Below are 15736 nucleotides of genomic sequence, written 5' to 3' on the forward strand. Positions count from 1 at the left end.
TAGCGTGTAAGGAATGACTATGAATGCCATGGTGGAATCCGTAAGGTTTACAGTATAGGCTGCACTTGTATAATTATATATTAGCAATGTGTATACATATGTGAAAGTATGACTGGAAAAAGGAAGAAAACTCAATAAAGTTGTGTTAAAAAAATCAGGCATGATAGTCTTGCCTCTCCCGAATTTTAGTTTAATCATACAACGTGTGCTTATTGGCATAGTGCATCCCAAGCATTCAAGCTCTATAAACACTGACCATTTAATCCATGGCCTCTCTGCAGAGACTACCAACAGTGTACCATTCTTTGTGAGCATTACCTGAAGGATAGCAATACTGTGCTCTGATCACGATTTCTCACCGGCCCCTCCCCTAATTCGAACCGATATAAAGTGTATAGGCGCAACATGTCGGCACTACACAGAATACCAATGAATAAATGAATACACACCTAACTAATGGAATGTGTCTCTGCTTCGCAAGCGAGATCGTGGTACGTACCTTGCGTTTCATCAATCGTTGCAGGCTATCTAAGCGCACTGAAGTGCCTGGAAGGCAGCATGTTGGCGCTACGCAAAACACCAATAACTGCATTAATGTGTCTTTTACTGGGTAGGAATACAGCATGGCGAGCCTAGCTCCCTCTATCACTCTAGATTCTCAAAATATTCTGATGACCATGTTGACGCTCTACAAAATACGAACCAGTAGTCTAGTAATATTTATGTGCATCCTGCTGGAAAACATCAGAGTGCACACTGCTCTTCTGCTATGGAACATCGTTCGCTTTGTTGGCGCTATACCAAACAGCAACATACAGTTGAATCATATGCAGTGCGGGGATGGATGGATGGAGTGCGGGGATAGAGTGATGGAGTGGGGGGATGGATGGATGAATGGAGTGGGGGGATGGATGGATGAAGTGGGGGGATGGATGGATGGATGGATGTTCACTCCCTGCTCTGTCACAAAATTCACTTCTGCAAAGATCTTTTAGTTCTTCGTATTAATGGGATAAAGTCTCACTGGATCAAAATGTCTCAGTTATAGTGGGCAGCTGGTTCGTTTTATATTTGCATGGCCTGTATGTTAATGTCCAGCATGACCTACCTGTATGTTATTGTCCTGCAGGTACAAAAACTAGAAAAATTACCATAAAGACAATATTTTTCCCTCTTATCAGTAACATACTTTGAACAATAAATAAATAGATGTTCTACATCTGCCCTAATGAACCCTAAAGACAGAAAGGCCATTGTAAAAGTAAATGAAAACGGTAGTATATTAAAATGTGAACAGATGACGAATATTTGCCCTGGGAAAGGCGGCAACCCCTACTCAGAGGAGTAGCAATCAATAGTGCAGCAGGAGCAGTGACACCGCGGCCGAGGGCTGTGAAGGACCACTAAACCACAATTAGTGGCTGTTCTTCTGTACAAACAAGCTACTGGGAGGTGGACCCTATTTAATCACTTGCATTGTGGCCCATGGCACGGACCCTTGTTACAATATGTGGATGCTGATTCAAGACACAATGTGTAAATGTGTATACAGTAAAATACTACGGCAGGCAGGAGCCAGGGCCCGGATTGAAAGGCAGGATGTGTTTAGGGAAGAGCCGATGTACAGGGAGGGGAGCGAACAAGGGCCGTATTATAAGACAGCTGTGTCTGGGGACGCTCCGTGTCCTCATGTGCTGCTGCGGGTCCATGCACAGTACATCGAAGATCTGAATACGCTCACCATCTGCTGCTTGCCAAGATGATCCTGCGTCACTGTGACATTACCAGTACACGGTCCACGTGGGCAGCTAGGGGGAAAAAGACTAAGAAATTAGAAAATGTTTGGTAACCGGTTTTGCATGTGGCAGACTCAAGACTAAAACATTAATAAAAACGGGCCAGTAAAAACACGAAACAAGCTCTTGGCATTGCTGTGGGGAGGGGGGAGGAGAAATGTGAGACACGGCCTGGCGGCCGTGAAAGGCCGGCCGGCCGGCCGGCCATGGGAGGAGAAATGCCTGAGGCCAAGCGCACGCTGTGGGCAGAGCCTTTGAAGTGAAGCAGCGCACGCTGTGGGAGGAGCCTTTGAAGTGAAGCCCTTTGAAGTGAAGCTCTAGGAGGCAGGTGGCTCGGGGAGAAGCGTGTTCACGAGCACATGCACTGTTTAAACTCTGCCGTTGGTTTGAGAACGATTTTGCCCACCAACATTCTCCCCTATCCATTCCTTGCGGAAAGGGATAGGCGAGACCTAAAAATAAGTGTTAGTTCCATAAAGTAATATGTCCGATTGTCCGATAATTACCAAGTAAGAACTGCCAATGTAATTTCAACGGCATATGGATCAGTGTAGTACACACTGTACAAACACCAAACACACTGCAGCAAGGTGGTAACAAAAGCATTTGAGACAAGCCCGGCCGTGAAGGTGAAAGCAACCGTAACATGATCCAAAACAATTGGCAATCTGCGCGCCCCTGCTTGATCCCGCAAGCTGGATGCCGTGGGAGGAAACATTTACTGGAAAAGGTGGGACATGCACCCGCCTTTGGCCAATTGCGTGATTTCATTTTTGAAAGCCACAATCAAAGGCCAATACAATGTGTGGAAAATCGAAACAAACACACACTCATTTTCATACAAGCTGGAGTGATTCCAAGAGGCTCTCTCCTAGAGCAGCGCTGCGCTAGGCTCAACCTAAAAAGGAAAAATGATTTCTTACCAGCTTTAGGGTTATCTTTCTCCTGGTGAGGATTTGCATATGTAAAGATTGTGACTAGGAAGACTAAGATTCAAGTAGTGAAGATTACCGTAAGTGACTGAAAGTTGCTTGGTTACTATTATAAAGTGTCTTACACAGCACAGTACCACATAACCTTTGATCTGTTTGAGCTAGATACAATAGTCTGTATTATTGTAGCAGAGGGTGAATATGTGGCACGGGTAGCAAATACATAATTATATGGAGTATGCCGCTGTAGTAGAACCACATAATTCCAGAGGCCTTTCGGATTGATTGAAAGCAAACATGACTGAATAAATGTACACCCACACAGGTTTTGTTTGGCCGCACTGTTCTGTCCGTTACTAAAACACATTTTACTTGATTCTCTACTCGTGCACATGTTTTGCAGTACCTGAAGGACCTGGTAAATTTAGTTACTTAAAGCTTCATATTTCTCACATATCTACTACACTAATTGGTTGTTTAATCGCTGGCCCAAGGCATTTTATGTGTAGTTACTTCTCATCGGGGTGTCTTAGGCCACTACTGGCTGACGTAAAACCAGACTATCATGTTATGTTACCAGATTTGTATAGCACTACTTTGTCCTTAGTATTGCCTCACAATGCTGTAGTGTTTGGATACCTTCTAGCCTAGGTTTCGAAGATTCCGTCACAGACCGCACTCTATTTTTTGTTTGAGTAGGGTCATCATTTGTTAAGGTGTAGTTAATATTAGATGCGTAAATTTGGCTGTATTGTTTGTGTATGTAGCATGAAATCATTCTAATTTTTCACACTTCAGATCAGAGGTTTGTTATACACATTGCCTGGCTACTGGGCTTGTAGGAGGTAATCAAGACTGTTGTGTCTTACTAGGTTCCACATTATCCCTTTACTCTTTAGAGAAGTACATTGTGTGAAGCCACTATCTAGTCACCTAACACACCAAGCACAAAGGTGATCTCTTCCTCAGGTTACCCTGGGAATTGATTGAAATGTTATGCCAGTTGCCCATTTACTGCTTGAGGCATCACTCTGAATTCATACCAAAAATGTTTAGTGAAGGTATTTATCAGGATTAGAGGGGGTCACTTTTAACCATATGTTTTTCTCTTGCAGAAAGGAAGACATTCGAGCCACTGAAAAAGACAAGGTTAATTTTTCATTGAGATTTTACAGCTTATGAGTTTTTGTCATATAGTATACTCCCAACTGCTGTTTGCAAAATGTTAGCTGACACTAGCTTTAATACTGTTCTAGGGACCTACTGTTCAATATTTTTGTAATTTGGATCTTGGTTTGATAATTGTTTTTCCATCATTGCCCTTGTGGCTTAATGCGAGGCGTTTGAGATTTTGTAAAGCAGAAGCTGGGTTTAAATCAGCCCTGAGGTCAGCATGTCCGCTGCACAGAAGAGAAGTGATACATTCCTTTTATTATTTAAATGGCACACAGCCATGAGAGGATTCTTTCTAAATACGTCTCATGTAATAGCTGATACAGCTTAAAGTCCTTTTGGATTGTTGAAAGAGAGGCCTTGCTGACTCAAGGTCTAAGTCTCAAATGAGATTTATTGTGCACCGTTGTGTAGTGGAGCTGGGAACACATACGCGTAAGAAGTAGGAGTGGAGAAGCTGCCCTTGGAAGAGAAAAATGTCCATCGATGAGCTTGACTAATTGTCAAAAAGTACAATCCTCTGCAATAAAATGTTTTAACTTCAGAGTGGCCAGTTCACTAACACCTTTAAACATGGGTATGTATCTATGGCAAAATCACAGTATTTGCAGGGTGCAACATTAACATTATTCTGCACTTGTCCATAAGAAAATTGAGAAATTCCATATTTAGCAATTGCAGAAAAAACTTGAATGCCTTCAAAATGGGCAAAAAACGGACATTTAAGTGAATTTAGTCTAAATATTTAACCCAAATTAATTGTTACAACCAAGAAAGCAGCTATTTTAGATGTTCCTTTTTGGGCAATGTAGGAAGCTGGCTTTGTATATGATATTGCCACTAGGAAGAAATGCCATGCAGAGAGTCCAGGGGTTCGCCAAAAGTGTACAGGTCTCAATGTAAAACTCAAAGTGCTCTATTAGTGGTGGTGTGGGCGATCAGCCTTAGGCCTAAAACAGAGGAGATCATACCAATTTTATAAAATCATACGTTGTTTGTACTTTATTTTAAGACCCAGGTCTTCATAATCAGTTAAGTACGTTTTTAATTAAAAATACTTTCCTTTTTGAAAAATTGACACAAACTTTTTCACACAGTCCTATGTTATCCTAAGGGGGGGGGGGAATTATTGCGGTTATACAGGTAAGAGTTTAACTTACAATCTCAATCTTCGGAGCCAAAAGTCAGCAAGGGACAGGTGTCATGTAATTACCAATACTACACCACCAGTTTCACATGGGCGGCCGGGTGCATAGGTCATAAACGAAGTTCGACCCAATGCTTTCCAATGAAGTCAGGGGGTGCCTGGAGCAACACTGCTTGCGGGTAAGCAAATCTGTTGCTGGGATCAAGCTTTGGGGTTAGCACAAGCACAGGAGGGGCCAGAGAGCAGCATCAAACATACACCACCAGCTGCACAGGGGCGGCCGTATGCAGGGTGCAATGTCGACGTCTGGTGCCCAATGCTTTGCCATCAGAAAGATCCTTATTGAAAAGAGGCTGCAGGTCTGGCACTGGAGGTTACAAGAGGAAGACCAACGACAGCAGAGGTATGTTGGGATGTAGGGGGTCATAGGGGCACTATCAGTTCAGCTCCCCTGGGCTTAGGGAGCAGGGGTGCCTTTTGACATCAGACTCTTCTTACCGGTCGCGGTCGGGGGGAGTCTCTTGATTCACACTGAAGGTTCTGTTGTGGAGGTCCGGATCGGTCGGCCAATCCTGGGCACACGGTCAGGATTGCCAGTGAGCCACTCGGACTCGGGCTATGGGCATCGGGTGCAGAGTGGGCTGGGGACACGGATCCACCTGGATCCAGAGTCTTTGGGGTATATTTATTCTGAGCAGGTCTGGTGTCCGCGGGAGATTGAAGTCTTTATTGAAGGCAACAGTCCTCCCTGGGGTTTCAGAGGTCTGTTGCAAGACAGGTCGCACGGTTATCAAAGCAGGAGACAGGCCAGTAGGGCTAGGGCCAAGACAGTTGTTGGCTTCTGCTGCAGGGTGTCTTCCTTCTTCTTTGTTCATTGCAGATCTGAGAATCCGGTCTGGGGCATCCAACTAAAATACTTAGGAGGCGTTTTAGGGGAGTAGAAGGTAGGGCCAATGGGCACCTTACCCGGGGTGACTACACCCTCTATTATTCCACCTTCCTTTGGGAGGGGGCATAGACCTAACCCTGATTGAAGGGGTCCCCCATCTTTAAGATGGTGGGGACTGAAAGTTGTGCTTCACCTCGCGTCCCCCACCTTTGGGGGTGCCCCCTCTGCCAACCCCACTCATATCTTTAAATTTTCCTGCCGGTTTTACCACCCAAAGTGGGAGTGTATACAAGGATCTGCCATCTGCGGCTAGCAGCAGAGGTTAAGGGTCACATTAGAAAGGCGACAGGCCTTTGAAGCTTCCCTCTTAGAACACTGTCCCATTCTAGGGGAGGAGGCATGACACCTCTGCCCAGGATGTGCATTGTTCTGGTCCCAGAGAGCAGGGTCTCTCTACAGAGGGGCCCAGAAATATGTATGGTGGTGGCTGGTTGCCTGCAGCTGGTCCGAGACCACACCAGGGTAGGTAGGATTTCAGGGAGCACCTATGAAGTGCCCTCTGGTACATGATAGAATAAATACCACACTGGCATCAGTATGGATTTATTGAAAGGAGTAGTTTGGTACCAAACACTCCTGTATTCAGTGAAGCCATCATGGTGCTGTGGAACTCGAGTTGTCTAGTTCCAGCCCATGTGCTTTCTTATGGCTTCCCTGGCTCTTACAATACTACGCAATGGGGCCCAATATTGTAGAGGCATATCTGCTTATGCAGATATGCCCTCAACTGTAGTATAGTGCACACTGACTTAGGGCTGTGAGCCTGTTAGAGGGGGTGGCTTACCTATGCTGTCAGGCAGTGGTAGCTGGCATGACACCCAGGCAGGGGGCCATGTCGACTTTGTCGTTTTCTCCCTGACAGGGGCATGCAGGCTGCAAGTCCCGGTGAGGGGGTTCCCAGGGGACCCTCTTCAGCATCCAGACCTAATGCACCCAGGGTACCATTTACTAGGCACTTACAGTTGGTGGAAGTACCAATTAGGGGTTTGTTTTAGGGAATGAGCAGTGGCACAGGGGGCCTGGTAGGCAGGGACTCTGTGTACTACATTTGAAACAACATAAAACCTGGCAAAAAGTGGGGCGCTAACCATGCAAAAGAGGCAGATTCTCACAGGTAACCATAATTAAAATCACTGTTTTGTGCATGCTAGTAGACAGGATAACTAAATGAGTATCACAATTAAGGCAGCCAAGATTAAATAGTTCGGTTAATTGTAAAAAATAAAATATCATCTGAGATCTCTGTGATGCTTGCAGAATCGCAGTAGTGTGAATCAGAGCAGTCTGGGTTAGTGAGCTTACAGTTGTGCACTGTGTGCTGCCAAAGTACTCTGCTTTAGAGCTTACAAGTGGCCCTCACACCCTGACAATCCCCAGTGTGCCCAGGTTATGTAAAGTCTCTAACTAGTCTTTAAAAGTTCCATAAATGTCGTTGAATTGTACATGTAGTAAAATATTTCATTTGTCGGCTTATTTCAGTCCTCTGTTTGTGCCCAATCTTTCTAATACTGGAATCCTGAGCTATGGTGTTTTGTGTGGGCCTAAAAATGGATTGTCCCCATACATTGTTTTAGTTTGGGACAGTGTGTTGTTGCTCTTAGGAAGGCAACCAAGATTTGGCTGCTAAAATTGAAACTCCAACATTCATTGTTTCAGCTGTTTGCCATTAGTTCCATGTGTGTCCCATAGAATCCTTTGATGTTGTGGCCCAGTGGCTGAGGTATTGTTGTTTTATAAAGGCCTCCACCACCTCAGTGGATACTGTCAAGTGTAACAAGAGGATGTTCTTCATTTGTGTGGTACTTATTGTTATTGAGAGAGCAGTCTCATTTTTCACATGTCATAATGGAGTTGTTGTTTTATAAAGGCCTCCACCACCTCAGTGGATACTGTCAAGTGTAACAAGAGGATGTTCTTCATTTGTGTGGTACTTCTTGTTATTGAGAGAGCAGTCTCATTTTTCACATGTCATAATGGAGATTGAGCCTCGTTGGCACTTACACTGATGTGTCCACTTCAAAACGTGGCAGTGCCCACTTTGATGAATGGGTGATTTCACTTAGCATTTTCTCCCTAAGCCATGAAAACTCAACCATAAAGCCTCTTAGAAATTGTAGTACAAAACGGACTCTAGCCTGTTTTGCCAGAGGGATAGCTCAATGAGCTGAACCCTCGCCGCTCGGACAAAGCAGTGATCAGGAGGTCACTAATTTGGAATCCTAAGGCTTGCTCATCCTTCCAGCTGACCGAAGGTCGGTAAACTACACACCATATGTTTGTAATAGTAAGATCTGTTATATGCAGCACTTAGAAATTGTAGAGGTGCGATTAGATATTGGTTATGAAGCTGTGTGTAAAAAATAAATAATTTGGGATCTTCACACCCCTTTACTTTCAGTAAACCCATGATTATGTTTCTGAAAAGCTCCTTGGATCTATTGCAGAGCCAAGGTTGCTACAAAGAAGAGATACATTGGCCCCCATGTTTTATTCTGCCTTTGGTATGTTCAGTTCGAAGTGATTAATTTGGTTGCACAAATTTGATTTTATAAGCATTAAGTTTATATTTAAAAACAAGGGTTGCCATATTCTTAGAAATATTTAGAGCTTTATCTCCCTGCTCTTCTGGAGTTTTTAATATAAAAACCCTATTGTTGAACTGTGCAAGTTATGCTTTGTTAATTGAATTAATATAGTAGTATACCCTAAAGGTATAAAAGTGTTTGTCCCTGTGATGTTGCTATAAAGATATCCGTCTTCACGTGTGTCTTTGGTGCTGGAATAGGACAGTTTTCAGATTTCTGTTTGAACACTTTATATGTTCTGTTCTCGAGGTCCACATCGGTGCGTGCTGCAGAGTAGGCAAGTGATTTTCTGTTCCTGGGGTCCACTGTGGAACCCCTATTCCTGGGGTCCACACTGGGGAAATCAGATTACTTTCCTACATGGCTTGAAAATGAAGATTAGCCTCAAGCTTGAAATGTTTGTGGGTTATCGTGGTTATTTAAAAAAAATATTCAGCTATAGGTCTTTATCTTCTTCTATCTCCACTATTCAGCAAGGTGTCCCGGTTGTGTAAATCACTATGTGACAAGATTGAAGTGGCTGAGGTTGGTGGATCTTGAAATTGGGTAATTTGAAAAAGGGAGCATGCAGAACAGGTTTAGGTGTATAAACGTTAGTCTGCTTTGGTCTTCATCATTACTGTTGTGTTGAATCAGTTATGGCCTTGAGTACTCAGACATTTATTTTCTCAATAGGTGGACTGTCAACGGACACTAAGGGATCAGCCTATATTTACTGTGTACTATTGCATTGAATACCTAGATGAACATTATATCCTGCCATTGCGCCCTGTGGGTCGATCTATCTGTCGTACTGTGATATAATAAAATTTGTTTACAAAAAAATTAAAATCAATACTGCTGTGTTCTTGATCTCTTGTAATCATCTTGGGTCCTTTTTTGACTGTCAGTCGTATTGAACCTTTGCAGTAGTTGAGCTAAACACCTACAGTGAAGTGATGACTAGAAGGTTTATCCTTTAGAAAAAGCTCAGTTATTCACATTAGTGTCTGGTAGCAGTACCCAGAATGCATCAACTTATTAAAGCTATTTAACTAGTAGGCAGATGTGCTTTTTTTAATAGTTACCACAGTTCTTATTTATTGTGGCAAAATGTTTTCTCTGTTAATAACTATATTTCTTTCTATTGTTTAGGTTGAAGTGTACAAGAGTTTCCGACCTGGTGACATCGTCCTGGCTAAAGTTGTATCCTCTTTTTCTTGCAAATGAGAACTATTTGGTTCAATTTCAAGTTCCCTTTCACTTTGCCCTAGAAGAGTCATTAACAGACTGTAAAATTGCTTTTAGAAAAATGAAGGACACTATATTGAAACCAGAGTCCTTTAGGCAGCTTATCACACACACCGTTTGGAACTTAGATAAGCTGTATAAGTCACCACCTTAGAATTGGCCTTTGTTCCTCTGGAAATGTGAATAGTGACACCCTGGGGTGTAAAAATCCCATGATATCCAGGATTCGAACATCCAAGACTCTCTGGCAGGAAACCAAACAAAGCAGCTTTGCGAGTTTCACGATACTTCCTTAATAGACAAAAACGAATTTCATTGCCATGACGAAAAAGATGTAGGACTCTATTAACATCCCTTAGGGAGGAGTATCTGGGTTATGGGGCAATGCCAGACATATGCCTCTTACCAGTTTAATCACCAGCTGGTGTTCCCTACCTGAGAACCCGGTATTGGGGCGGGACCTGCAGAAATGGCCAACTGGTATGTGTTAATGTTCAATAAGCCAAACCTTGCAATGACAATGATAAGAAATTAATTATAGGGATAACCTCAAACCCCATGGGATTCTCAACGTTTCAAACACACCAATGAACCTATCTTGGCTATGCTGACCTGCCCCATTTGGTGGTTTTGTGTACCCATGTTGCAGCCAGCATTCTTACAGCTTCTTGTGAAAGTCCCGGGACTTGCCATTTTTCCCAGTTATCCTCCAGGCCATGAGAGGCATTCGCTCTTGTAGGATTAATGGGTGTAATTTGCCCAGAAGATCCCAAAGGTGATCTGGAGCATGGGGTAGACGTACTGGAGAATCCTAAGAAAATTCCAGAACAACTGTAAATCACACAGAGACCTCCAGAATGGTATGATCAGGGCTACGTTTGCCTGCTGCCATCTTACTTGCATGAACAACCTTATGATTATCATGAATTGGGGAAACACATATCCCTTTTTCCTGGACCAGTCCTGCAGAAAAGCATCCGTCGCCACTGCCAGAGGGTCCGGCTTCTAACTGAAGTATCTGGTCAGCTGGTGATCTAGACTGGAGGCAAAGAGGCCCATTGTGAAAGACTTCCAATGAGTGTCCAGTTTTCTGAAGTCCCAGGGATCTAGCGTTCATAGGCTCATATCGGACCACTCTCTGGAGCACCAATTTGCTACCTCTTTAGATGCTCTGGGAAGGTACTCTGTTGCGACTGAGACATTGTTGGATAGGCAGAATGTCCAGAAGTCCTAGGCCAGGTCCACCAGGACTTTCCATCTGGTCCCCCCCGATGACTGATGTAGCAAACTGCCGAATTGTTGTCCATTTTAGGAGGACAAAGCAAATCACCTTCTCCTTGGTCCAACATTGACCTGTAGAGGACTCCGCCATCAGCTCCAAACCATTTATTTTGGGTTGTTGTTCTGGGGCAGGACCATTTTCCTCTTGTGAAAGAGTCCCCACGGCATGTCCCCATCCAGATATGCTAGTGTTGGACATGATGACAGTATCCGGGTCGGATCCGAAAATGGCTCTCCCATTCCATTCCTCTGTGAGCCAATCACCAGCTCATCGTGTCCTTGTCTTTTTCCGTTCTGAGGGATATGCTCCGAATATTGGAGACCTTTGTGCAGGTGGAAGGCTGTGAGCCGTTGAATTGCCATGTAATGCATTGGGCCCAGGACAATTGCCTGGATGGAGGACAGAAGGCCTACCAAGCGAGCACAGTGAGGTTGCAGGTCTAGATAGTCTTTCTCAAATGTTTTTAATTCTTTGCCACTTTCCTGGAGGGCAGACTTAAGAGTATTTTCCAATGAATCAATGACAAACGTCAGCGGCATTTGGATGGAGTTAAAAGTGATTTCTTTTCATTAATGACGACAAAATCCAAGCCTTCCAGCAGGTGAATTGTTGATTGCAACTGGTCCCTCAATCAGTGTGGGCATTGGCCCATTAGAAATTAATCTAAATAGATAATCTGGTGAGAACACTGAGCTGAGTGATTCCATCTGTGGCTTCAACACCTTGGTGAAGCACCAGGGGGCGGACGAGAGTCTTGAATTTGTACACTTGACTTTGTCACCGGAGCTGCAAGAACCTGTGATGGGGTGCAAAAATAGGGACCGTCGGATATGCGTCTTTGAGATCTAGACGCACCATCCAGTCGTCCGGGTGCAGCTGATTGCCCAACAGATGGATACTTTCAATGTTGAAATGGCAATAGATCAGCCACCCATTGAAATCCATGAGGCTGATCATGGGTCACTCTTCTTGTCCCGGTTCTCCACCAAGAAAATATTGCTGAGGAAACCTCGCGAATGTTAACATGTCAGGGCAGTCATGTCTTTTTTCAGAAAATCTGCCACCTTCTCATCTATCAAGGCAGCCTGATCCTCTGAAAAAACCTGCAGGCGTGGACGTGAGTGTTCAATGTCAGAGCCTTAAAACTCGATCTGAAAACTTTGAATCGTTCACAGAACTTATGAGTCTGAGGTAAGCGCCTCCCTTGTGTAAAAACATTACCAGTCAACCTCCCACCCTTTGTTTGGAAGAAGAGCGAACACTCACCTGATTGGGCCCAGTGGAATTTTCCTCTGGAGGAGCCTCGTGCATTGCCTTGTCTTGGGCCTCTTATTGAGGGGAAGAATGCCTGGAGTGGAATTGGTCCCATCTTCTACAATAGCCTTGACCCAGAGGAGGGCCTTGGGTGTAGAAGGGGATGGCCGAGCGCCCCGGGCCCGCACATCTTTCTCTAGCGGCTTTCTAAGGCAGCTCTCCACGTCCTTGGTAGAGGGGAACTAATCCATGGAGCAGGGTGGATCAGATCATCGGTATCTAACATATATGAGGAGTCCTCCTGCCCATGGTCTCTGAGGGCCCTGAAGGGGTAGGAACAGGAGAGGGCTGTGAAGGCCTCGAGGGGCCTGCCTCACAATTCAAGTCCCCGTCTGGGAGGGAGGTGACAAAAGCCAAACCATCCGCTGAACATAAGGCTTCCGCCAATCTTTCCAGGTCATTTGGGCATAGGGCAAGAAGGAAAAGCCATCTTCAACCTTTCGAATGTTCTCCTCAAGTCCACTTCTGAGTCCACTAAACATTTGGGAGGGCGCTGTGCGGATTTGGTAAGTCCTGTAAGGGCATCCGGGGGCGGGATTGATCCAGGGACAAGTTTAGTAGGACGGGACAGGCGTATGCCAATTGATGCAGGCATCTTTCTAAAGACTCTAGTGTGGAAGCCACCACCTGATGGATGGAGGCATCCACCACCTCGCAGAATTAAATGTCCAGAGGAAGGACTGAGATGGACTCTTCTTCCATGTATTCACCTTACATGTCTGCCTGCATGTCATAGACGAGTGAACACAGGCAAATAGTGAACTGTGGGATTTATCAGGGCAACCTTTAGGCGTTCATTATGTTTTCATCTACCCAAAGGGTGGCATTCTTCATCACAGGACTCCTCCTCACACTGATATCTTGGAGAGTATCCTTGTAGGCTACAACACTCAAGAAGAGGCGAGCTCTTGGAAATAGATGTCTGAGATGGATGTGTTCCCTATAGCTGTTGGTATGGTGTATGATGTTTGTGCAAAGAGCAGAGGGATATAGTTAAACCTCTAGAAGACTGAGGTAACTACCACCCTCAGGCTTCACAAATGGATCACTATCTCTTGATTAAGATATCGGGCACCAAGCTGGTACCAGCAAGGTAAAGAGGGTGTCATTTGAAAAAAGAAGAGTGACTAAGAACACAGCACTGTCTAGAACCATGATCCATACAATGCATGGATTCCTAAGTCATGGAACATGGTAGTCCTTTTTTTTTTCTTCAATTCACAAAATAACTATGATTAACTTAATAACATTTTTTTGGGCTGGTAGTGATGTATATTCCTGACAGTGGTGTGCAATACTTAAGGTAGTTGGTCGTTGCTAGCCTTGCTAAGTTTAACAATATTACTGATCAAATCTAATCAGGAGGTAATTTAAACCTTATCCTAAACACCAGTATCCCCTCTGCTCTTTGCACAAAAAACATACACACACACACCAACATCTATAGGGCACATTCTGATAACATCCATCTCCTAGAGCTACCCTCTCCTTGAGTTTTGGAGCCCACATTGATCCCAGGCGTGTATCAGTGTGAAGAAGAGCCTACTAAGAAGCATGCCATCTTTGGGTGGTTGAGGGCTTTCGTCCTATGAAGTGTAGACTTTGTGGTGCTTCTTGTTATTGAAAGAGCAGTCCCCTTTTTCACATGTCATAATGGAGATTGAGCCTTGGCACTTACACTGCTGTGTCCACTTCAAAACGTGGCAGTGCCCACTTTGAAGAATGGGTGATTTCACTTAGCATTTTCTCCCTAAGCCATGAAAATTCCAACCATGAAAGCCTCTGAGAAATTGTAGTACAAAACTGACTCTACCCTGTTTTGCCAGAGGGATAGTCCAATGAGCTGAACCCTCGCCTCTCGAACAAAGCAGTGATCAGGAGGTCACAAATTTTGAATCCTAAGAAGGCTTGCTCAGCCTTCCAGCTGACCGAAGGTCAGTAATCTACACACCATAAGTATGTAATAGTAAGATCTGTTATATGCAGCACTTAGAAATTGTATAAGTGTGATTAGTTCTCCAGGGGATCCTCATCAATAGTCATAAGCACTGAATATTCCCAGCCATGTGCGGGGACTAATATAAAAATTATATATGGAACTCACATATATACAGCTCTACATACATGTATGTACATATATCATTTTTTCTCATAACAATGCAGCTCCCCGTAGGAGGCTAAACAATGGACTTACCCATATAAAGATTATTTGCAAAGATATAAAAAACACATGAGGGCAAGTGACACTTCAACTCTGTTTTTTAATGAGCCAAACACTCATATATCATCAAAACTTCAAATAAAGTAGACATTGTTAGCCTACAGGCTGCATTGCAAACCAAAAGCATAGAAAATGAAAGCATTTTCAACAAAACAGGCACCGTGCCTTTAAGGCAGCCATGACCCCAGGTTTCCCATCATGCCTCAGGGGTGACAGTTAGGTCAGTTGTTCTTTCCGGCTCCTTCAGTCAGGACCCTGGATTTTCAGCTCCTATCTTTTTTGACTTTCTGTCAAAAATATCTTGATAATCTTCAAGTTTTTCCCTTTCACTCGACGTCTTTTGACTTCAGAGTGCAGGTGCTGCCTTTTTTGTTTTACAGAAAAAGTTTATTTTTGTCAAAAATGTCTTCCCTTTTCGACCCTTGCCCTTCCTGTGGCAAGAAGAAGGCCAGGACTGATACACGCCCTGTGTGTATCCTCTGTCTCCCTGAGACACATTCTCCAGACAGCTGTCGTCATTGCAAGAACTTGTCAAGGAGAACCCTTAAAGACAGAAAGAGAATTTGTATCGATGGCCTCTCTGAAAGAGGTAGGTCTCCTAAAAGGTAGCAGAAGAGGAGAACCCGGTCTACGTCGAGAGAAGTCCCGACCTGTTCTTCATCGGGATCGGCGTCGAAGCTGCCTATGACAACTAAAACAATGCCGAAGACTTTGATGACGGCGCATCATCACTCGGCGGCGAAGACTTCGTCGTCAAAGGTACCGGTTCCTCCATTGACGTCAACCAGGCGGCCTTCAACGTCGAGAGGCAGGTCTCCGTCGCCGCCAGGTGGGCATACGATGTCGAGGGAGATCACTCCTAGGCACAGCGCTCCGTCGTCGCACCAGCGATCGACGATGAGGCACAGAGCTCCGTCGGCGCCTCATCACCGGCGTTCGACATCAAAGCAGGCTACCCCACCGCTGAGGGCAGTACACCCATCTTCGGGGTCGAGGCACAAGACACCTCCGTCGGCGTCGAGGCAGCAGCAGCGTGTGTCCTCGTCGTCAATCCAACATCCCCCGATGTCGAGGCAGAAGACGCCTATGAGAACGACGTCGAGTTTG

The 15736-nt window shown here is 44.6% G+C and overlaps 1 protein-coding gene across 1 annotated transcript in view; it reads left to right on the forward strand.

The window, feature by feature from the left end:
* The window catches only part of EXOSC1 (exosome component 1), a 132655-nt gene that overhangs the window by 72855 nt on the left and 44064 nt on the right, over positions 1 to 15736 (forward strand). Inside the window, exons 5-6 of the mRNA XM_086922629.1 lie at positions 3844 to 3877; positions 9717 to 9767. Coding sequence (XP_086778755.1) covers positions 3844 to 3877; positions 9717 to 9767 — 85 coding nt within the window. The remainder of the gene's footprint in view (positions 1 to 3843; positions 3878 to 9716; positions 9768 to 15736) is intronic.

This window comes from Lissotriton vulgaris, chromosome 5 (assembly GCF_964263255.1).
Source record: "Lissotriton vulgaris chromosome 5, aLisVul1.2, whole genome shotgun sequence".
Taxonomy (NCBI): domain Eukaryota; kingdom Metazoa; phylum Chordata; class Amphibia; order Caudata; family Salamandridae; genus Lissotriton; species Lissotriton vulgaris.